We start from the raw sequence: 25217 nt of genomic DNA, 5'->3' as shown, positions 1-25217 counted from the left end.
ATTGGGCTGCAAGTTTGAACACATTTTTAGGTGCCAAATAGGTCCAATAGTGGCTTGATTTGGACCTTCTTCAGAGGATGTCTCTTGGGATCTAATCCACCTTTTCTTGGATATGAATTTGGACCATAAAATAATTATAATACCTAGACAACTCATATCCTTTATTCTTGAGCTCTCCATCCCAATTAACAACTTCTTTATTTGCACTTGAAGTCTAATGACCTTATTTTGCAACTCTTTAGCTTGACATCTTGTTAAAGGCCCTCTTTGAGATTCCAAAGCTTCATTCTTGTCCATGAATAGATTTGAGCTTCCTAGGATGCTATCATTCCCCTCTTCTTGAAGAAAATTTGTCCTCGAATTTTGACCTTGCAAGAAAAAGAAGTCACGCACTAGTAAATGGCATCCACTAATCTGAAAAAATGGTAGGAATAAAACAAGATAGTGACCATGTGTCCACTTAACCTAATTAAGCCTAATAGGTGTAAATACTCTTTTATAAAGCATATGGACATCATCATCCCAATAAAATTTATGCCTACTTAGAGTTGTCCAATAAAAACCTCTCTTAGATGCACTATGTAATGAAATTTGCAATGCGATCTTGTCAATAAGGTAGTCCAAATATGTGCATGCCAAAGAAATTATAAAATATTGGTCATGCATCCATTTAACACAAGTATCTATGCCACATGTATCAAATAAGACACTCTTATGACATAGCCAAGTATCAATTATAAATCCCATGGATTCTTCTACATGTAAGTTATTCAAAGAAGCACATAAATTCTCGAAAAGGTCAGAAGAACCCATAAATTTCAAAATACAAATTTTAATACATTCAAGCTAATGATTATAACTTTCCCCAATAATATTCGCAACATCAATGGATTCTACATAATTGCTCAAACTGTCACAGAAAGAGTCATAGATAGGTTCATGAAAGAGTATTTGATCACTAAACGTCATAATAATCATGCATATTCTCTTTACTAGTAGCAAACACTTTTAAAGGCTCACAATCAACATGACTAGAGGAATGACTTCCCATCAAACAACAAAACTCACATTCTAGCAATTTATCACATGAAAACTCATTAGACACTTGAATAAGAGAAGAAAGAACATTTAACTCATTAGCAAGCCTCTTATCATAAATTTCATGCCTTTTTCCGCCAAGTTGAAATGCATAATCATCTATGTCATACTCAATTTCAAAAGAAAGCAAATTACTCTTGCACTTTAACTTAGATATTACAGTTAATGACTTGATATGCATCAAAATATCATCATCCACAAAAATTATAAAGTCACCAACATAAGAAATAAGAGTATTATTCATTACCTCCAAAAATACCTTAGGTGTTCTAGAAAGGCCAAGAATGTGAATGAACCAATTATACATACCATACTTGGACTTATTTACTAATGGAACAACATCACCTTGTATTCTTTTATGCAATGATTCCAGCTTAGCAATGGCTTTAGGAAACTCTATGTCATAAACCTGTAAATAAGAATTAAAATAGTTAAAAAGTTCAATAACAAAGAATTTAACTAAGATTTTATCTTCCACCATCCAACAAGAATTAATTTCGCCTAATTCATGTTGGAATCCAATTGGAAACTTTACCACCATTTCTCGCGCCTCACCTCTCCTTTAAAAAGATCTTTCAATACGTGGCTGCACAAAATCACAAGAACTAAAACAAGAATGAGTTAATGGGTTAGGAAGTAAAGAAATTTTATTCTTGCTTACACTCTCTTTGGCTTTTATCACAAAACTAACTTTTCCCTCACCCTTAGTCTCTTTTCTCTCGCTAAAGTTTTTTTCTTCTTCTTTACTCAAACCCTCTTATTTTTCTCTCTCTACCTCAAAGACTTTTCTTATCTCATTGTCTTCTCTCTTTTCTTTTCCCTCAAGCTCAATCTTTTTCTCAATTGACATCCCATTCTCTTCACTCAATACAACCTCTCATTTTTCCTTTGTTGGGATGTCAACCTGCACTCCCTTACTCCTCTCATTCTTTTCTCTCTCATATTTTTCCATATTCTCTTTAACAGTCTTTTCATCTTCATAAATTTGCGAGGGAGTCAAAGGTCCAAGAATAAATTTCTTCCCGTTAACCTCAAAAGAGTATCTATTTTTTTCCATATTATATGAAGCTCTTCTATAGGCATACCATGGCTTTCCCAACAAGATATGATAATTATTTATGGGAATCACATCACACCAGATCGCATCCTCATACCTTCCAATAGAGAATAGTAATAACACTCTTTTATCTACCTTTACTCCTCTCAACATGTAGGGTTCAATATGCTCAACACAAGGTAAGTTCAATTTTTCAACCATATAAGTGCTAATTGAGTTATAGCCAAACTCTTTGTCAATTCTAAGGGCACAAATCGCAGACATCACTTTAGCTCTTGTTTAAAAAATAATTTTACCATTGTCTTCCTTCCATTCGGTATATTGTAAATTCGACTTTTCAAGTTGTTGAGTCATAGCTCGCCTCCTTTCACTATAACTACTTGTTTGAAACATCTTAAAAAAGATTAGAAGAATTATGTATCTCTCAAATTTGACTTTTTCCACTCAAAGCAACTCTTGGTCGTTAAACTTTAGATTTATTAATAAACCTTACTAGTCACAACCCTTAGTGATAAGAATGTGGAGTTAGAAAAAGAAAAGGAAAGTGAAGGACCAAATCTTGGAAGAATAGGAATTGGTTATGTAGAAAAAATAAGGAAAGAATTTAGGAAACCCAAAACCCACAAGAATAAGGAAAAAAGTTACCTTAATCTTCAAGAACTAGGATCCCCTCTTCTTGTTTCCTTTCTTGACTTAAAAACCAAATAACTCTTGAATTCTACAAATAATAATGAGCCATAATGCTTTTCTTTTGCCTGATTTTTGTTTTTTTTTTTTGGTACTTTTTTTTTGGTTTTGTTTTGCTCAAGAACCGCCCAAGATTATCAAGATTGAAATCTTGATTAGCCTATGCTCTGATACCACTTGATAACAACACGATAGGGGTCCAAGAATTACTAAAGAAAATTAAGAAACGTGCGGAAGCTAAAAGAAAATAAAAAAATAACGGAAAATTAAAGATAGATTGAATTCAAGAAAGAGTTTCTTGAATTCAAGAAGTCTATTCTTGAAGTTGAATCCCAACAATAACAATTAGCTAACAAAGAACTAATCGCCTTTGGTAGAGAATTAAAAACAAGAGATAGATTGTGAAACCCAACCTTTTAGAATAACAAGAACAACAATAACCCTAAACTTATCACCTTTCTTGAATACCTAGAAGTGATCTAAGATTTCGAAAGAGTTTAATCTTACCACCTTAAGTTGAGTCTTGAAGGTTGAAGAATAAATCCAAGAGTATCCACACACAAGAGTGCAAGAAAAATCTCACAATTTTTATTGATATTGTCTATAATAATCTAAAATCTAAAAACAAAGATGACACCCCTTTATATATAGAGGGGGTCACGAAATTCCTACCTAAAAATAAGGAAATAAAGTCCTAAACTACTTTGGACAACAAGTCCAAATACCTTAGGAAAAGAAAAAATACTAGGAAACAAAAACCAAGTCAATCTTGGAAGGTAACTCCAACAATCTTAGGAAAAGGAAAACATAACCTTAACTACCTAGGAAAGCAATAAATCTAGTACCAAAATATATGGAAATAAGTTAAAACCAATCTTGAATAGAATCTTGAAAATCCCAAACCAATCATGAATAGGATCTTGGAAATCTTGAAGGCAACTTGCAAGCAACTTGGCACCAACTTGTACCCAACTTCTGTCATGCCTATTGAACCTTTCTTGGTCATCAAGTAAGTCCTTTTTATGTTATAAAAAGTAGTTTCATGTAGGACTTATTGGGCTGCAAGTTTGTACACATTTTTAGGTGCCAAATAAGTCCAATAGTGGCTTGATTTGGACCTTCTTCAGAGGATGTCTCTTGGGATCTAATCCACATTTTCCTGGACATGAATTTGGACCATAAAATAATTATAATACCTAGACAACTCATATCCTTTATCCTTGAACTCTCCATCCCAATTAACAACTTCTTTATTTGCACTTGAAGTCTAATGACCTTGTTTTGTAACTCTTTAGCTTGACATCTTGTTAAAGGTCCTCTTTGAGATTACAAAGCTTCATTCTTGTCCTTGAATAGATTTTAGCTTCCTAGGATGCCATCAAAGGGTCACGGTCAAATACAGGGTCGAAGACATGATCGAAGGCGAGGGTCGAGGGCCATGATCGAGGATCAGGATCGAAGCCAGGATCGAGGCCTAGGATCTAGGGCCAGGATCGAGGACCATGATCTACGCCCAGGATCGAGGCCTAGGATCGAGGACCTCAATCGAAGGCCAAGATCGAGGCAGAACCGAGGTTGTCTAGGCAGAATTATAAAAAATAGGGACTTCGTCCCATTCGCCATTTTTGACAAATTGGAGCTTGAGGAGAGGCGATTTTTGATATATTTTCAAGAAAAACTTGAGGTAAGTCCCTTGTGATAATATCTACTCCATAATATTGAATTATCATCGAATAATCCGACTAGATTACATGATTTTGAGGTATAAATCGGAGATTGGAACTTAGAAATTTGAAAATAAGATTTTGTAGATTTGAGGGTCGAATTGAGGTCGGATTTTAGTAAAATTGGTATGGGTAGACTCGTGGTTGAATGGGCTTTTGAATTTTGTAACTTTAGTCGTGTTCCGAGACGTGGGCCCCACAGGCAATAGTTTGAGCTAAATTTTGGATATTTATGAAAAATTAGTATTTTCTTATGGAATTAATTCCAATAAATTTTAGTGACTGAAATAAATTATTTGTGACTAGATTCGAGGCATTTGGAGGCTGATTTGCGAGGCGAAGGCATAGCAGAGTAAAGAGTTTCACGTTTTGAGGTAAGTAACAGTTTTAAATCTGGTCCTGAGGGTATTAAACCCCGGATTTTGATATCATGTGATTATTTTGGAGGTCACGCACATGTTAGGCGACTGGTGTGTGGACGTGCACCGAGGGGATTGTGACTTGGTCCGTCCCGAAAAAACTGTAAAGTTGAATAATTTGTTGTTAGCTATATGCTCTCTATGTGTTGATAAAATTTGACTGTAAATCATGTTAGAAATCATGCTTAGGCTATGTGATAGTACTGTTGGGACCCACAGAGATCGCGTACTTGTTGAATTGCCTGCTAAATGCTATATGTACTCAGTCTCAGTTTTTACTTGCACATTTTATCTCAGTCTCTATTATTATTATTGATATATCATATCATTGTTGTTTGGGTTGATTTCATAGTTAATGAGAGCCCGAGAGACTGGAGAGATTTATGATTGAGAGAGGCCGAGGGCCTGATTGTAAGATATTGATATCATAGCACGTGAGTTGTCCGTGCAGCACGTGAGTTAGCCATGCATATCCTTATATTATACTATAGCACGTGAGTTGGCCATCCAGATCCTTATATTATACTATAGCACGTGAGTTGGCCGTGCAGCACTTGAGTTGGCAGTGCAGTACATGAGTTGGCCGTGCGGATCCAGATATTAATTTAATGGCACGTGAGTTGTCCGTGCAGATTATAGCGTTTAGGCTGTAGGAGCCCCTCCGGAGTCTGTACACCCCCAGTGAGCACGGGTACCCATTGAGAGTGAGTGATAAGGGCTGGGAGCCCAGTGAGTGATGAGGGCTGGGTGCTCAGTGAGTGATTATTGTCCTAAGAGATTGTACTTGATTTCCATTTGTTGTTGCTCTTAGATGCTATCTATCATTATTGTGAAATCTCTGAAAGATTTTGATATACTGATTACATGAACAGGAACTGTATAAAAATTGATTTGACATTAAACAGCCAGATTTTATAGAATGTCTATTCTTTGCTGGAATTACTAGAAATGAACCATAACGGTGTAGCTCGTTTCTATCTTCAGTTCCTTTTTTATTATTGTTACTTGCGGAGTTGATTGTACTCATACTACATCCTGCACTTCGTGTGCAGATCCAGGTGTTCCCGGACATAGCGGGTGTTGATCCTTTTGCGCGGTTGATTTTCAGGAAATTTTGAGGTAGATGATGTGTTTCGCAGACCTTGTCTCTCCTTATCTATCTTTTTGTTTACTGTATTTGGTCTCAGACTATTATAGATTATATTTGCCAGACTTGTATTCATATTAGATGCCCATGTACTCAGTGACACCAGGTTTTGGGGAGTGTTTGTATTGTATTTAAATATTATATTTTCAACCTTAAAAAGAAGTTTTGGTTTATTGAGATTATCGGCTTGCCATCACGACATGTTGGGATTTTGGGTCGTGATAGCATGTCAAATGGTTTCCAGTTGGTGGGGTGGATTAAATAATCAAGGAGTGCTTGAAGACAAGAAGCACCACTTCTAATTGTTTCCCACTATGATGTGTTTCCCACCCAACTTGTCTCCCATTTCTTTTGTCCTTCCTTCTTGATCTTTGTTTGATTTGAGTTTCTGCCTTTTTGATAGCTTGCATCAGGCCCTTCGGTTGATGCCTTGTTCTCTACAGTCAAAATAGATAGGTATTAGTTTTGTACACTTGTAAGTAGATAGGTATTAGTTTTGTACACTTGTCATCATTGAAACTTAGATATAACAATCTCCCCATTTTTGATGATGACAACCAAGAGAGAGTAAATATGGTATACTTCCCTTAGAGTTGTTGTACTCATTACTGCTCCCCCTGAGTTGTTCATTTACTCCCCCTGAGTTGTTCATTTACTTTTCCATACATGTTCTCCCCCTTTGACATCAATAAAAAAAAAAGGTGCAAGCCCAGTATATAAAAATATGCATTCAGATAAAATGGATACTAGTTGGGGCAGCATAAGTAATGCCTTCAGCAGAGGCATAGAGCGATGGTTCATACATACATATGCAAAAATAAGTCTTTCAAACAAAAGCAAGCACAAGAGATTGTTTTTAGCACATAAAATCATGCCTTAATATCTCCTTAGGAAGTATTTGAGGGTATTAATCACTTTGGTACAGAAGGATTCATAGGAGGTTTCAACATCTTTGACGAGCTTGTCTATTTTTTCTGACATGGAATTGAATGCCCTGGTTCCTTGTCTCCGTGTGGCTCCCATATCCATCCTAAGCTTAGCCACATCTGTACCTGTTTTCTTGGTGACTTCTCTGATTTTGTTAACATGTTCTTTCATCTCAACAAGCATAAGTCTTACACCGTCTAGATATTGTTGAATCTGCTGAAAGTTTTGAGAGGCAGTTGACTGAGACTCTAGTGGTTCAGTGGGAGCTTCAATCTGTACCGGGACACTCTCAACTTTGGCGCGTTTAACCCATCCTTCATCACTTAAGGTGTAACCCATCATAGAGAAGATTGTCTTATCATAGGTACTGGTAATGTGCTTGGGTGTTAAAGGTGTCAAGTCAACCTTCATAACTCCAAGAATATGTGAAATAAGTAGGCCATAGGGTAGACAAGCAGCGGAAGAGGATATATTCTTGATACGCTCAAGCATGTATTGACGAATCCATACAAACCAGTTGAGTCTTTTGTTGTTCACAAGACAGTATAGAACAAAGATATCCATGGTGGATAAGGTGCTAAGGGACCCAGTTCTAGGAAGTAGAGTGGTGGCTATCATGTGGGCCAAAACCCGGTGTATAAACTTTAGATTTTTGGGACCAATGTCGGGAGGATTATCAGACAGAAAGGCTTTTGCTTCATCTAAGGAAACTTCAAAGTCTTGCGGCCAAGAAATTTGCACAAAAAACTCATACCCATTAAACTTAGCAGAAAAAATCTTCTCAAATTAATAAGAGTCGAGAACAATTCGAGTGCCTAAAACCATGAATTCCAAGTCATCTTTATCATTCACAAACAAATTTGCATAGAACATTCTCACAGGCTCTTCATATACGGAGCTCTCAATAGTATCGAATAGAGAGGAAAGACGTTGAAAATCGAAAACAGCAATCACATCACAATGCAGATTTTTCATAAGAGAGAGACTTACAGTGCGTCCATAAGTCATAGATTTCGATTTATAGGACTCAAACCTTGATTTCTCATTTGGTCCATAGAATATTAATTTGTCCTCTGGGCCAAATTCAGTACTCTCCACTTTCCCTTTCTTGCATGCAGATCTTTTGGGGGTTTGCTCATGGGCCTCTTTCCTGCCTTTTTCTGGCTAATGGGAAGATCCTTAGATGACTTACTGCTTTCATTGTCGGTTCTGAGAGGGTCTAAGTTGATGGATGATTCCAAATCTACAATTTCTTCAGGGTTGAGGGTTTTCCAAACCCTTCTACTTCGTCTGGTAGTGGTGGAAGATGAGAGGTTTATTTTAACCATGGTGAGGATTTCTTTGGAAAGGATGAAGAGTGAGAGGGAGTAGGAGGATTCTTATCTATACTTTGGAGGGATGAAGAGTTGCATTGGTTGAAGGAGAGTACGGATTCAGAAAGGAGTGACTCTTCTGAGGAGATGTTTCGGCGATTCTGATGGAGGTGTAATAATTACACTTTTATCAAAGTAAAATTAACACTTTAAGAGGAAAGTAAAGTGTTTTAATCGTATATAGAAGTTTTGTTTTATATAACACACATGATACCAATCTTTTTCCGCAGTAGATAAAATATTTCTTCTAAAAGAAGTTTTGTAAAAATATCAGCAAGTTGAGATTCAGTACTAGTGAATTCTAATGCAATATCACCTTTAGCAACATGATCACGAATAAAATAATGCTTGATTTCTATATGCTTTACTCTGGAGTGATGCACAGAATTATTTGCCAAACAAATAGCACTAGTATTATCACAGAATATGAAAGTTGTGGTAAGAGATAAATCTTAGTCGAGAAGTTGATGCATGATCCAAAGAACTTGTGTACAACAACTTCCAATAGCTAAATATTCTGCTTCAGTTGTTGATAAGGCAACACGGTTTTGTTTCTTTCTATGCCAGGAAACTAGTGCATTTCCCAACAGTTGGCATTTGCCACTGGTACTGATCCTATCGATCTTATCACCTGCAAAATCTGCATATGAAAAACCTTTCAAGACAAAATTTTTAGAGTGAGCATACCATAATCCTAATTCAGAGGTCCTAATAATATATATTATAATGCGTTTAACAACGGTAAGATGAGATTCCTTTGGAGCCGACTGATACCTTGCACATTTACACACACTAAACATTATATCGGGTCGACTAGCAGTGAGATATAATAAGGATCCAATCATTCCTCTGTACATAGTTTCACCAATACTTCTTCTATGGTAATCTTCGTCAAGCATAGTTGTTGGACTCATTGGAGTCCCAATGGGCTTAGCATTTTCCATGCCAAACTTTTTTATAAGTTCTTTGATGTACTTGGTTTGACTAATAAAGATTCCTTTGAGAGACTGTTTGATTTGTAGTCCAAGAAAGTAAGTTAGTTCTCCCATCATGCTCATTTCTAATTCTCCTTTCATAGAATGAGCAAATTCTTTGCATAAAACAGAGTTAGGACTTCCAAAAATAATATCGTCAACATAAATTTAAGTAATAAGATTACCTGAATCTGAGTGCATAATAAACAGAGTTATATCGATATTACCTCGTTTGAAGCATTGATTTAGAAGGAAGGAGCTTAATCTTTCGTACCAGGATCGGGGAGCTTGCTTGAGTCCGTATAGAGCTTTTTTCAGCTTATATACATGATCTGGGAGAGCATCATTTACAAAACCAGGAGGTTGCTTTACATAGACTTCTTCAGAGATGTATCCATTTAGAAAAACACTTTTTACATCCATTTGAAATAGTTTGAATCCATTATGAGCAGCAAAGGCAAGTAATATTCGAATAGATTCCAGTCTTGCTACTGGTGTGGATGTTTCATCATAATCGATTCCCTCTTGCTGAGAATAACCTTGCCCAACAAGTCGTGCTTTATTTCGCATCACTAGTCCGGATTCGTTTAACTTATTTCTGTAAACCCATTTTGTTCCTACAATAGAAGCATTTGAAGGTTTTGGAACTAGTTTCCATACTTTATTTCTTTTAAATTGATCAAGTTCATCCTTCATTGCTTTGACCCAGTGAACGTCTTTTAGTGCTTCATCCACTTTCTTTGGCTCAAGTTGAGAAATTAGAGCTATGTGGGAATTGAGCTTTTGAGATCTTCTGGTAGTGATTCCTTCATGTGGATTTTCAATAATGAATTTGTGAGGATATCCAGGTTCACTTTTCTATTCATTTGGGATGGTTGTGGTTGTTTCCCTTTCCTCAGTAGTCGACTGCTCTATTGAAGAAAATTCTTGGACTTCATTATGTTCCTCAGTTGACTGATCTTGCTGACCAGTCGACTCCTCTTGACAATTCTTTCCTGTAACAATAGATTTTGGAACAATAGAAATTTCCTCATCTTTAGGAAGTTTTTCATTCCTTGAATGAGGGTTAGTGTCAACAAAAATAACATGAATTGATTCTTCAATGCATAAGGCTCTTTTATTGTACACTCTGTATGCTCTACTTGAGGGAGAGTATCCAAGGAATATACCTTCATCGCTTTTTGGATCAAACTTACCCAGATTGTCCTTTCCATTATTATGAATGAAGCATTTGCATCCAAAAGGATGAAAATAACTAATGTTGGGTTTCTTACTATTCCATAGCTCATATAAAATCTTTTTAAGAATGGGTCGAATTAAATATTTGTTGATAATATGACATATAGTGCTTACAGCTTCTGCCCAAAAGTGGTGAGGTAGAGAGTTTTCCATAATCATGGTTCTAGCCATGTCCTGTAAGGTTCTATTTTTACGTTCTACCACTCTATTCTGTTAAGGCGATCTTGGTGAAGAGAAATTGTGAGAGATTCCTTGGTCATTGCAGAAGTTTTCAAAGGCTATGCTTTCAAATTCTCCTCCGTGATCACTTATGATAGTGGAAATGTAGTATCCCTTTTCACGTTGGACCTTCTTACAGAAAACTTCAAAATTTCTTAGGGCTTCATCTTTATGACTTAGAAAAATAACCCACGTAAATTGAGAAAAATCATCCACAATAACAAATGTGTATTTTCTACCACCTATACTAGCAATTCTGGTTGGACCAAACAAATACATATGCAATAGTTGAAGTGGTTTAGTAGTAGAAACAATGTTTTTGATTTTGAAAGATGAGTGATTTTATTTTCCTAGTTAACATGCATCACAAATATGATCTTTTGAAAAATCTAGCTTTGGAAGACCAACGACAAGATCATGTTTAGAGAGTTTTTGGATAGTATGCATGCTAGCGTGTCCAAGCTTTCTATGCCAAACCCAAGGGTTATCGATCATAGAAGCAAGACAGATTTGATTTCTAGGACTATCTATATTGCTGATGGTGTAAACATTTTTGTCTCTGTTACCTGAAAGAATGACTTTACCTGATTTGTCTTCTATAAACCAGCCATGTTTCTTAAAACGAACCTCATAATCATTGTCACATAGTTGACTGATACTGAGAAGATTGCAACCGAGTTCATCAACCAGGCATACTTCGTCCACATCACATGTTGAGCTAAGGGGGAACTTTTCCCATTCCAATAACATTTCCTTTTGATTTATCTCCGAAGGTAGCTGTTCCTCCATCTAGTTTGGTGACTGTTTTGAATAATTGTTTGCCACCAGTCATATGTCTGGAACATGCGATGTCAAGATACTATTTTTATTTTTGATTCTTCTTGCGATGTTCCTGTAAAACAAGATTATTTGCTTTTAGGTACCCAAGCCTGCTTGGGTCCTGAATGGTTAGATTTCTGAGTGTTAGCTTGACTAGAGGATTTAGGTCGCTAGACCCATCTCCTATTGTCCTTAAACCAACAATGGTTAGAAGTGTGACCATGTTTTTCATAATAAAAACACAACGGTTTATTGGGATTTTCAGAGCCTTTTTCTGCTTTGATTTTGTTCCTGCATTGGTTGGTGTTGTGACCATTTTTACCACAATAGCATGCCTGAAGGTTTCTAGTTTTAATCAAATAGTTAAAAGGAGTGGTCGAATTTGACTTGACGGAACTATGACTAGTGGATTTTTGTAATCCATTCAATTGAAGTTGAAGTTCATTTACTTCCTCTTGAAGCATGTCACGTTTAATTTCACACACTTCTAGCTTCAAGGCCCAGTCCTTTTTTTCTCTTTGGATTTTTCTGAGTTCATTTAGAACTCTTTCAATATCTGCAAGAGCAATATTAATAAATTCTTAAAGTTCACAACAGTTAGGACAAGTAGGAAGATGTACCTTACTACTTCACTCGTCTGCCATAAGACCGAGTTCACCTGAGTCCTCATTGCTATCTTCTTTTATGGCCATGAAACACATATTTGTAATTTCTTCAAGGTCAGATTCTTCTTCATCACTCCAGGCTCTAAAAGACTTCTTCTTTTGAAAGTTCCTGCTGAGTTTTGTCTTCAGTATGGGACAATCAGCTTGAATGTGCCCATATTTTCCACATTCACAGAATCTTCCATTATTTTTATCATTTTCATTTTTTTCCTTCCTCTTCTAAAGTTTGATTTCCCTCTTTTGCTGAATTTGTTCTTCCTCATCATGCTAGCTACAACTTGAGAAAGCATGGCTATGTTTTCATCCTGTTCTCCTTCTTCCCCTTCTTCTTCGTTTTCTGGTTCAGCCACAGTCGCTTTAAAAGCTACTGCTTTCTTCTTTTCTTGTTGAATTTGCCTGTCCAAGTGAGTTTTCTCAAAGGCAATTAAATCACCTCGAAGTTCATCATAGGATATTTTGTCAAGGTCTTGACATTCCAGAGCAATAACTTTGGGCTGCCAGATTATAGGTAGGCTTCTGAGGATTTTTCTGACTTGTTCTCTGTTTGTATTGGTCTACCAAAGAATTTTAGATCTCCAAGGATTTTGCTGAACCTGGAGAACATTTCCTCCACTGATTCTCCATCCTTCATTTGAAATAGCTCATAGTCACGAACTAGAAGATTGATCCTTGTTTCTTTTACCTTGTTGGTTCCCTCATATGTGATTTCCAATTTATCCCACATTTCCTTGGCAGTTTCACAGCTTGAAATCTTTTCATACTCTTCTCCACTGATGGCATTATACAGTAGATTTTTTACTTTGGCATTCACAGTTATAGCAACAGTTTATTCATCAGTGTAATCATCCAAGTCAAGTGGATCAGTTGATACAATGATTTGATCATTTTCATCTTTCATAGGTGGAATTGGAAGATTTTTCTTTTTTTATAACACGCCAAACTTTGATGTCATATGACTTAGTGTATGTTTCCATGCGAACTTTCCAATGAGAAAAATGTTGTCCGTTGAAGTATGGAGGTCGTACTTGAGAGGTTCCTTCTTGAAATAATGCACTGACGACTGTGTTTGATCCCATGATCTTTTTCTCACTAGCTATTAAGCAAAGTTTGTGAGCCAGACTCTGATACCAATTAAAAGTACAAGAGGGGGGAGGTGAATTGTGGACTATTAATTTCTTAGTTGACTAAGTTTTCACTTAGTCGACTAGCTTTCGTGCAGTACACAGATAAAATAGAGATGAATGTAATGAATTTGATGGCAACACAAGACACAACAGTTTTTATACTGATTCAGTAATAGTATGGTACTTACGTCCAGTTTCCCTTGGGTCACAAGGATTCTTTTTAGATCTTTGACAAAGAATTACAACAGTAATGGTTTTGGCTCGTTCACCACCAACGATGTTTAGCAATAATGATTTCTGGATGTTGACACAACTCTCTTTTGTGTTCTAACTCCTTCTATCTTTTATGACACTTGTAGACTCAAGAATACAGTGTTTGTACTTAGACTTAGAGACTTAGAAGACAGTGTTTGTAGTTGCGCACTTTCCTCCCTTGAGTTCGCCAGTGACCTTAAAAGAAAGTATTGTTGTGTGTTTGTGTCTGATTCCAGCAAGGTGTCTTGATTCTTTCAAGAGAGATGGGTGTTGGATTAGAGCATGGTATCTCTGATTTCTTCAAGAGAGATGGGCTGAAATTTGTTAAATCATGGAGTGCTTTGTTCCATGCCGAGATGCTTCATACTTTTCGATAGCTTGATAGCTTGCATCAGGCCCTTCGGTTGATGCCTTGTTCTCTATAGTCAAAAGAGATAAGTATTAGTTTTGTACACTTATAAGTAGATAGGTATTAGTTTTATACACTCAGTGGCGGAGCCACCTTATAGGAAAGGGTGTCACCCCTTGGCGAAAAAAATACACTGTATAGGTAGATAAAAAAAATATTTATATGTATACATATTATGTGTTGACTCCCCTTAATTTTCTTGTATGTTTACTTTTATATATTTTGACACCCCTTAATAACAATTCTGGCTCCGCCACTGTGTACACTTGTCATCATTGAAACTTAGATATAACAATAATGACAACCAGGTAAATGTAACGTAGAAAAGTTGGTTAGTTTTCCTTCAAAATATTGTGAAAACTTTCGACCAGGTATAGGTTTCCGCTTTTACTTCAGAACCTTGTCCTTGAAATAATGCTTGCAGCCACGATAATTAACCATAAAAGAAGAGGAGATTGTAGCTATATAGAACATTAATCAGCAGATGTAATTCAAAATCATACGAAGTACAAAACCATGGATCTACAAAAGCCAATCGAACAATAAGGTAAACGTCTGAGTGTCTGGGACGACAAGACACTGTAATCCTGCTTTTAATACTGATCAAAATCAACAGACCAGTGTAGTGTACCACCAGAGGCGCGCATTAGGCCTTGCCTTTACCAGCTTGGAGAGACTGAATCTTTTGTTGTAACTTCAGAATCTGGAAAATGACGAGTATATCAACAAACAAATGAATCAGGGAAATACAAATAGTGGACTGAACTGCACAAGACACCTAATGACTTTAGCAGGAAGCAAGACAAATCACCAAACAAATTACATTTTTCAATATTTGATATTAAATTTTCAAACTAAAGCCTCTGGAAATCATAGTTACACAGTTCAGCTCCCTAAGTGACTGGAGTTGATAGCATAGTAGCCAAGGGGATTCAGTAAATGATCAGGAGATACATGAAAATAAAACATAGGCCAAAGAGAAAAATATTGAAGTAATAAAGGAATTCGTCAGAAAGAGCAGACATGAAGTAACAGGTATTTAATTGCTACATACAAACAGTTGCAAGAAACAGTAAGGGGGAAGAAATCACGGTGGAAACTACAAGTTCATATCGATAGGAATATTTGTTTTCTTTGTTCATTCTAGCAAAACATAACAGAAGTCATGCACTAAACGCCTAAGAAAACTGACTCAGAATTAGGACTGGGCATAATATGGTAACTACCGAATTACCATATCAAAATCGAAAATTTTGGTATTCGGTATTCAATATTTGGTACGGTATTTGGTTTAAGAAAATTTTGGTATTAGGTATGGTATTTAAAAAAATATTACCAAAATACCGATACCGTATCGAAAATATATACTAAGTTACATATTACACATATTATTGATTATAACATACTATAAGTTACACTATTTGTCTTCGGCATTCATGCTGAGGTCGGCTACGTAATGTTTCTATGGTTTTAGGGTGTTCCTTACTTCGTTACTCGTGTATTGCCATTCCATATGTTGGATTAATCCTTATTGTATTATGTAAGTTCAACAATTAATTCTAAGCAAGTATAAAGACATTTCCATGGATCAAATTTAATCCTTTATGTACCCTTTTTCTCCCCGTTGATACTTGATGATTTTGGACAAAGATTTTGTCAACAGTCAGGTGAGTCTAGAACATTTTCATATTGTATTTGTAAGTACTTTAATTAGAATATTATAGTTAATATTCAAGCCGAACAAACCGAAGTTACCGAATCAAATTAATCGAAACCGAAAGGAGGAAAGCCGAACCATACCGAATTTAACATTTTAAGAAACCGAATACCGAACCAAAATGTCTAAATACCGTACCGTACCGACTGATGAACTTCCCTACTCAGAATCCCTAATATTGTTATATAGATGCCTTACACTGCAGTCTCAGCTCCTCCCCAAGATAAAGGTAAAGTAGTTTATCCAACAGAGAGTAAGAAGGCCATTTAGATGGCCACTCTACTTTGACTCAATTTCCTTAGCCTCTTGCTACGTCCTCCAAAATCATGAAAACAGTTTGCAAATATAAAGTTTCGAATCCTGGACACGATTCAAAGGAATTCCAAGAACTGGCTAAATGGAAACAAATAAAATAATAAAATAAGAAAATGAATGATGTTGAAACCCATTGTGAGATCTGAACATGCTTCAGCAACAAGTGATATTTCAGGTACAAAAAATCTCTCTGGGTCTTTCTTTATTATTGCTGACAGAATTGAGCAATCTCTACCCAAATAACAATTAAGCAGGTTTGAGCATGTTGTAAGAGTTGGGAAATAACTAACTTTTTTACACAAGTAGAAACTCTAGACAGCTCAATAGACTCTTGATTCAATGTAATAGGCGACAATGGCAGACACACGTATGCTTTACCAATGACAAATTAATCATAAATTGATTCAGAAACAGAAAGGAGTATAATGTTCTCTTTCAATGTAATTTTCGACCAAGAAGTTCCGACAAAATAATTAATAATGCTATCTGCAATTTGTTACTCCATAGTCGCTGTAAAGCAGCAAATCTAAGACAAATGTGCTCATACAATGAATAAAGTCTAAGGCAAACAAATTTTTTCTTCATCACGGCAATTTTTCTTATAGTTCTCAAAACAGCAAATTGATGGTCGTCGTAAAATGTGAAAAATAATAAGACAATACATAAAGTGAGAAGTGAACCAACCGTTTCCTTTTTGCTGTTCTGCTTTTCTTCCAAGTCTTGAAGAGTACTATCTAGTCGCTTTCTGTTGAATGATAGAATGACAGTAGTCATTACATGACCAAAAAACCGTAACAACTAACAAGAACTACAGAAGCAGCAAAGGAAAATAAATGTTTTATTATCTACTGACTACCATCTGCTGCTTAAATTTACTAAATACACTTAGAAATGCACACTCTACATAAGAATTCCTGGAAAACCAAACAAAAAAGAGCCATGTTCAGCTCATGCATTATTCAGAACAGTGAGTTTACTAGTCCATTTACGCTTTGCTTTCTGAAATCCATGGACCATGCATTAAACTCTTCCGCATTTCCTGGTACAAGTCTTGGATACAATTGTCTGTTTGAATGGTTGGGTTTTTTGCCAAAGCACTAAATCTAGGACAAGGACTCATGGATAAAATCATGGACAATGATACCTTATGGACATATAGAATAAATTTATGATGTATACCTGTTTAACATCTTTCCTTATGCAGGATATGCATCCGTTCTCCACCTTTTTTATAAAGAGAAGTCCTATTTTCAAGTCAAAAATTGGGTGGACGGGGAGTACACTAATTGTCGTAAGCCTATTTGGACCCTATTCAGATGATTTGGTTCCCTAAGCATGGTAATAATTTGGAGGCTGCTACATACATGATAAAAGCAAATAGTAATTGTTCATCAAGTGAGCTCAGAGTTTATCTCATTTTTTCTTTCCGCGGAGCACCCATTACTGTAAAACATAGATATGTTGTCTTTTTAACTTGGCCGATTGCAACAAGTACCAAATGAATGGAATATCAAAGGGACTAATCCTACAAGCTTCAAAGCTGCCTGTAAAGCATGGACACGAAATTTTCCAGATGATTTGGTAAAAGATCATGACAGATGAATATGTTCAGCACCTATATAGTCCTGACAATTTTATCCTCGACAGTAAGTCACGTAGAGTCACATTATGTGGAGATACAGCAACTAAGGCACCATAATTCCAGATTTCCACCTGTTTTTATACACATTGCCTCGGCGTTCAAATTTTGACTGTCTAAAGTCATAAGGGGTTCTAAGTTGTGATAATTGGAACTTCCAACAAAAACAATATCTGAGTGAAGTTCTAGCAGGGGAAAAGAGCTGTTGGCTGCTGGGACAGTGTAGTCAATCTGCCACTTAACATAGTAGAATCTTCACTTTGTGTTTGTTACCTAAAGGCAACACAAACTTAACTGGAAAGTCTGTAATTCTTTCATCAATTAAATAGACTCTCAACAGATTGGATACCCAGGATTCATATAGCCAACCCAACTAATTTAGTACAGCCAACAATAGCTACCAATAGGAAATATAACTAACCACTAGTGCAGCAATATTTTGACTATTTTCCACCTTCCTCCCCAGGGATTCAAGTAACGTCTTAAATAGTGACATGCATGAGAACATCATCAAAAAATGGTGACATGCATATGAAATGAGCTTGTAGCGTCCCTGATAATTTCGTAAGGTCTTAAGTCCTTAAAGTGCGCCAAGGAAAAATGGCAGACATGGAAAATACTCTACGAACACGTTAATATACATGCAACATTGTTCGGGGTACATTGACGGCGGTAATCGGCATTTCAATTGCAAAGCCAAAGAGCATAGCTAAGTGTGGAACCAATAATGGAAGTCACGACCAATCTCATCTTAAGCAAATTCAAGATAAGTTTTGTATAATATTTTGTGTTAATTAAAGTTAGTTAACACCTATATTAACCCCATTACACATCTGGATTGGCTACGTTCCAACAAAAACTTCGAGAACACCCACAAGAACTCAAGTTAGGGCTTGGTTTGGAAGAGGTATTTCTTCATCCCATTTTTTAATATAATAATGGATTGAATATTTGGAAGGTGTAATGAAGTAGAAATTACTATTTTATTTAAGTTCTATGCAATTTCTTGAAATAAATCATGCCCAAGTTAGGGTTAAATTGAGGAAGAAGATGAACAATGTCGGATTTATATGAACGATGTTGTTTGGAGGTTCTAATGCAGCGACTAGACTCCATAACACACATAATGAACGAATCGGAGCTAAAATCGAGAATCGACCGTCAATGGAAAATATGATTTTTTTGGGAAACTTTGGGAATAGTGTAAGACACTTTATTGATTAAATTAGTATCATTGTGATTTGATTGATGAATACCAGTTCGTTTATATAGATTAAAGTTGGATTGACCAACTCGCTCTTTAACATTTGGAGCTAACGGCTAGTAAAGTAAAGCGACTTTAAGGTATGCCGAGTTTTAAACTTCTTGCGTGTTTTCAAATTAACTCTTGCTTTAAAAGTAATATTTCAAATGAGATTCCATGGTATGAATTATTTTCAAATATCAAGTGTGACAAGCGTCGTTAGAATCACTAAGATATTTGAAATATTCTTTCTCGGTATCAGGTATGACAAGCATCGTTAGAATCATTAACGCATATCAAGTGTTATTTAACTTGTAATCTCAACGTCCGCATCTCAAAAGCTTCGCAACAATAGGCCAGGGCACATCGGGGCACAGAACCCACGAGCTCGATCTTCCTACCGACCAGATAAGCAATGGTATACTAGAGTACAGAACAAACAGGCCTGATCTTTTTCTTGACCAGATGAACAATAGTACATCAGGGTACAGAACCCACGGGCCCAATCTCCCTCTCGACTAGATGAGCAATGGTAAGTCGGGTACATAACCCACGTACTCAATCTTTCTCTCGAATGAGCAATCACAAAATAACATTTGCATAATTTCCTTTTTATTTTCATTTCACAAATCAAGGCCTTTGGCTAAATCCCTTTCATTAAATCAAGTCTTTCACTTTACTTATTTATTGAAAACCAAGAGCAAAGGATTTCAACATTTTCTTAGTTAATACTAGAGGTGGCAAAATGGTTAAAAAAAACAGTTATCCACCTATATTATCCATTAAAAAATGGATTGGATAATGAACTTTTTTAAAACGGGTCGAATATGGATAAGAACCATATTATCCGCTTAAAAACTGGTTAACCAAATGGATAACAGTGTTGTCTTAAGCCCTGAAGCGAGGCTCAAAACACGTTGAGCGCTTCGCCTCGCTTTACGGGCGCTTCAGTGTCGCATCAAGGCTCTAAGGCATACTTTTCCTTGCCAATGAATGTAATCCTGAAAAGGAAACACTAAATCATTGATATTTCACTTTATCGTAATTTTCTTATCCATATATTTCTTATTCATGCTTATAATTATTGGTTTTAAACTATATATACATATTTTTACTTTTTCTCCAGTTGCGCCTTTTTTCATTAAAGCCCACGCTTTATTTACGCTTTGCGCTTAAAGCCCCAACGGGCCTTAGAGCTTTTTTGCGCTTTTCGCCTTTGATAACACTGATGGATAACCAATGGATAACTAATGTGTTTAACTTTTACATTTGTAAAGCCTCAAATTGGGGGTTTCTCAAGTTTAGGAAACTAGGAATTCTCCTATAAATGATCATATTCAAGAAGCAATGGATAATATGGATATCTATATTATCCATATTATCCATAATATGGATATCCATATTATCCGCCGGATAACCCGTTTTTATCCGTCTCAAATACGGGTCTGATCGGATAATTTATCCGTTTTTTGAATTACTCGTTTTCGACTCGCTCATATCTGACCCGCCTGTTTGCCACTCCTAGTTACCAATACTACGAATTTGTAATCAAGCCACGTTAATCATTTAAATGATATGGTGTGTCACACGATAACCCAAGAATTTTTTAATAGCCATGGTACTATTATAAAGTTCAGGACATAGCCATTTAGGAAATTATATCATTTAAACTCAACCAAAAAGTAAATCACACAAACTTGTCCCGCACGTGCATAGAATCTCAATGAAATATAATTTTCAAAACACGAGTTAATTTGAAAACACTCAAGAAGTTTAAAGCTCGGCATACATCAAAGTTAGTTTACTTTACCAAGCATTAGTTCCAAATACTAAAGAACGAGTAGCAAAGGATTTCAACATTTTCTTAGTTAATACCAATGCTACGAATTTGTAATCAAGCCTCGTTAATCATTTAAATGATATGGTGTGTCGCACGATAACCCAAGAATTTTTTAATAACCCAGGACATAGCCATTTAGGAACTTCTATCATTTAAACTCAACCAAAAAGTAAATCATGCAAACTTGTCCCGCACGTGCATAGAATCTCATTGAAATATAATTTTCAAAATATGAGTTAATTTGAAAACACTCAAGAAGTTTAAAGCTCGGCATACATCAAAGTTAGTTTACTTTACCAACCGTTAGCTCCAAATACTAAAGAACGAGTAGATCGACCCAAACGAATTCAATCAACGAACTCATATTCATTAGCCAAGTATCAGAACGATACTAATTTAATTAATAAAGTGTCTTATACTATTTCCAAAGTTTCCAAAAATTCTATATTCGTCATTGAACGTCAATTCTCGATTTTTAGCTCAAATTCATTCATTATATGTGTTAGGGAGTATAGTCACTTTATTAGAAACCCAACACTGTTCATATCTAATATTATTCATCTCCTTCCGCAATTTAGCTCTAGCTTGGACATAACCCATTTTCAAAACTTTGCATAGAACTTCAATAAAATGGTACTTTCTACTTCACCAACCCTTCCAAATACTCGATCCATAATTATATTCGAGAAAAGGGTGAAGAAATTACCTCTTCCAAATCAAGCCCTAATTTGAGTTTTGATGGGTGTTCTCAGAGTTCTTGTTGAATTTATTCAATCCAAAATATGTAATGAGATTAATATAGGGGTTAACTAACTTTAAACAACAACAACATCAGGCCCAGTATAATCTCACATAGTGGGGTCTGGGGAGGGAAGTGTGTACGCAGCCTTACCCCTACCTCGTGGAGAAATTAACTAACTTTAATTAACACAAAATATTAGACAAAACTTCCCTCGAACTTGCTTAAGATGAGATTGGCCATGACCCCATTATTGGTTCCACACTTAGCTATTCTCTTTGGTTTTGCAATGGAAATGTCGATTGGAGGGTGGGGCCATATAAGAGTTGTAGCTTTGGACCTTGCTTAGTAGGAATAAACTGATCTTTTGATGTCCATTTCGTGACCCAAGTAATGGGTTTATATAGAACCACACTTATTGCACACAAATCTCATCTTTATAACTCATTTTCTGACCAAGGAAAGAGATATGTACAAGGGGTTGAGTTTGCCCACTTTGCTGGCGATATAGTGCGTCGCAAGTTCATCTGGTGTGGCTATTATGCACTTTGTAGCATATTGTCATATAAACTTTGGCAAAATTTCAATTAGCATGCGATGGGGTACGATCCATGCACCCCATAAATTTCCTAAGGACTTAAAACCTTATGACATTTTCAGGAACGCTACATTCTCCCTCACTTATGCATTTGATACGGTCAACATACGGGCTAGGATTCCTGCAGCTTCATTACTCTTAGTGAGCCCAATTTGATATTGTGGGATTCATATTGATGTATTTTCATTGTCTTCTTTCTATATCGTGTGAGCTAGTGTTGGAACTTTATTATTTCATTCGTAGCATCATAGAGACTCCATATATGAAATTTGTATTCTTTTGGGTTATGGGTACTCCTCGTATGGCATTCGAATGGCATATTTAGTTATGTCTTGTAATACGATTTCTCACTTTAATTCAAATGGTAATTATCTCGTTTTACTCATTTAATATTGCAATTATTTAAATAAATTGAGATACAGGGGTACGAATTGGGTATTTAACATGTCATATAGGTTTGCTCGGTCCTGATGGCAGGTACCGGGTGTCAGCCACATCTCACCCCATTTCTGGGGTGTGACGGAGCTACGGATGGAAAAGTCAGCAGCAAAGCTATGTCCTAACTCTAGATGTGTCTATAATCATAGGATCTGATAATGCATATAGGTTTGCTCGGTCCTGATGGCAGGTACCGGGTGTCAGCCACATCTCACCCCATTTCTGGGGTGCGACAGAGCTACGGATGGAAAAGTCAGCAGCAAAGCTATGTCCTAACTCTAGATGTGTCTATAATCATAGGATCTGATAATGCAGAGCCCTAACTTACTAAATTATCATTACCAATAATTGGGATAAATAAGTATTCACTTCCAGCTTTATAACCATGTGATATCCCTTTTTACTTAGCGGAGTTTGTATCTGTTTATATATTTGCTAAATTAAGTAGAGCTTTTATTAGACCAAAACCGCTGAAAATCAAGAGAAAATATTATTTTAAGCTGAAAGCTTTAAGAGGACAAGAGGTCAAGTTATAGATTAGCAACTTGAAAGGAAAGGGAAACGGATGAAAGCTCCTTGGATCCAGGTTTTAATGGTTTGGAATCACAATGTAAGGAGCATAGAGAATGCCGAGTCAAACAGTAAAACAGACACAACAACTTAAAACTTTAGGGGGATACAGCACGGATAGGAAAAGAACCTGCAATGATTTATAAAAAGTTAATCTACCCCATGAAAGAATACAAATAGTTACTACTTTTCCAAATTATTTTGCACTTTTCCTCTTTCTAAGAGTGAATTTGATACGTTAAATTCATTTGCCAATTGAGGATAACTTTAAGAGACTAGATAGATGAATTATGTTACAGATTGAACTTTTCTTTTGCAAATGTTAACAAATACTAGTATAAAACAGTTATGGTCTGGTTGATTCTCAAATAACACCCTTCAGCATATCAGCTACAAGTGTTCATTGCTGATAAAACCCACATAGAAGACCATCAACTTAAGTACAAAGGCTTAGATAAATAAGAAGCACATTTAGTCAGGATATCATGGACAATGTCAAATGAAAGAGGGTATTAAGTTAGTATTATTAAGAAATCCCTAAAACTTTAATAAAAGGATTTTGCATAAGCCCTTGCAATTCTTTTACTGATTGAAGAATTACTAAGAACTATTTTACAACAAGAACTGCTATGCCCCCAAACAGGTTGGGTCAGCTATATGAATCATCACTTATCAAGTTACTCCATTCAAACTATTTTTAGAACTACAAACCTCTTCCAATAAACAACAATGTTATATACTTGCTCAAGAAAGTAACAGTAATCATCAAACCACATTCAGAAATCACAAATTTCCAAAAAAGAAAAAAGGTCTTAAATCAAAATAAATGACATACAGTTCAGCAGAAATGTATTCAATTCGCTTTTTGACATTGGCTCTTGCCTCAGCCAAGTCCTGCTTCACAAGCACTGGCCCTATCAACTTGTAAACATTCGCATCTTCATTCAATAGATCCAATTCCTGCACACCCAACTCAAAAACAAATGTCTCAATATCCCAAAAATTGCAAAAACAAACACACCCATATGAGCATATGAAAGTAAAAACAATAACAATGATAATACCTTGAGAACAAGCTCATTTTCACCTAGTTGAATAGTGTACTTCTTTCTGATTTGGTGGTTCTTTGATATATCTGTAAATATATCACAAATAATATATGAATAAAAGGGTTTACTTTTAGTAAGAAAACAAACAGGAGGAGGATTAAAGAAGAAAGATTATGCCTTTTTGAAGTTTGCTAAGATCGTTGGCTTTGTTCTCTAGGTCACGCTGCAAATCTCGGAGAGCGACTGAAGAAGCCATTTTTCTACTGGTGTAATTGGGTTAGCTTATTTTTTGTTGCCGGAGATTTGGGGTTTAGTGGAGGAGTGCGGCGGCGACCGGGAATCGTGGCTCTACCCGGAGATTTGCTCGTTCAATTTCTCGTGTGTCAAATAGTTTAGGAGAAAATATAAATATTGTTTAGTCCTCAAGTTTTAGTAGTCATTCTACTTCAGTCCTTCAGGTATTACAATTAACAATTGATACAATCCATTTCGAGATCGGCTTGACACAAGTCCTTAACAAAATGGAAGTCGCCAAGCCTAATTTGAACGGATAAAGATCCCTTTAACTAAAGATCAAATATTCCAAAACAAATTTAGTTTGACCAAAGGTAGGAAAAGCATACACCTAAATTGTTGGTCAGCCGTGCATGCATATGTAGAAATAGATAAAGGGAAAACTATAGTCGTTCCCAATAATAATAGTCGTTCAAATATATATTTTTTTTGTAGAAGTTTGGCCTTTGTGGGTATGAAAAAATGTAAAGGTATGCCAAAAAAATATTGAAGAGAGGTAATTAGGCAGGATATGACGTAACTTAAATTTACTAAAGACATGACTCTTGATAGGAGGTCAAGGATTAGGGTAGAAAGTTAGTAGGTAGTCGAATAATTTTTTTTTGTTTTTCCGTACCGGTAATGTTAGTGTTAGTGTTA

General features: G+C 36.0%; 1 protein-coding gene across 1 annotated transcript; it reads right to left on the bottom strand.

Moving 5' to 3' along the window:
* Positions 1–14569: 14569 nt before the first annotated feature.
* LOC104117301 (prefoldin subunit 6) lies at positions 14570–24852 on the bottom strand. The gene is made up of 5 exons (XM_009628338.4): positions 24462–24852; positions 24300–24370; positions 24071–24195; positions 16853–16913; positions 14570–14839 (listed from the first exon to the last, which is right to left on the bottom strand). The coding sequence occupies exons 1-5, from the start codon at positions 24538–24540 to the stop codon at positions 14783–14785; spliced, it is 393 nt and encodes a 130-aa protein (XP_009626633.1). The 5' UTR covers positions 24541–24852; the 3' UTR covers positions 14570–14782.
* Between the last annotated feature and the right edge of the window lie 365 nt (positions 24853–25217).

Source organism: Nicotiana tomentosiformis, chromosome 12 (assembly GCF_000390325.3).
Source record: "Nicotiana tomentosiformis chromosome 12, ASM39032v3, whole genome shotgun sequence".
In the NCBI taxonomy this organism is placed as follows: Eukaryota; Viridiplantae; Streptophyta; class Magnoliopsida; order Solanales; family Solanaceae; genus Nicotiana; species Nicotiana tomentosiformis.
The sequence above is the reverse complement of the archived record's forward strand: the minus strand, read 5'-3'. Positions and strand labels throughout refer to the sequence as shown.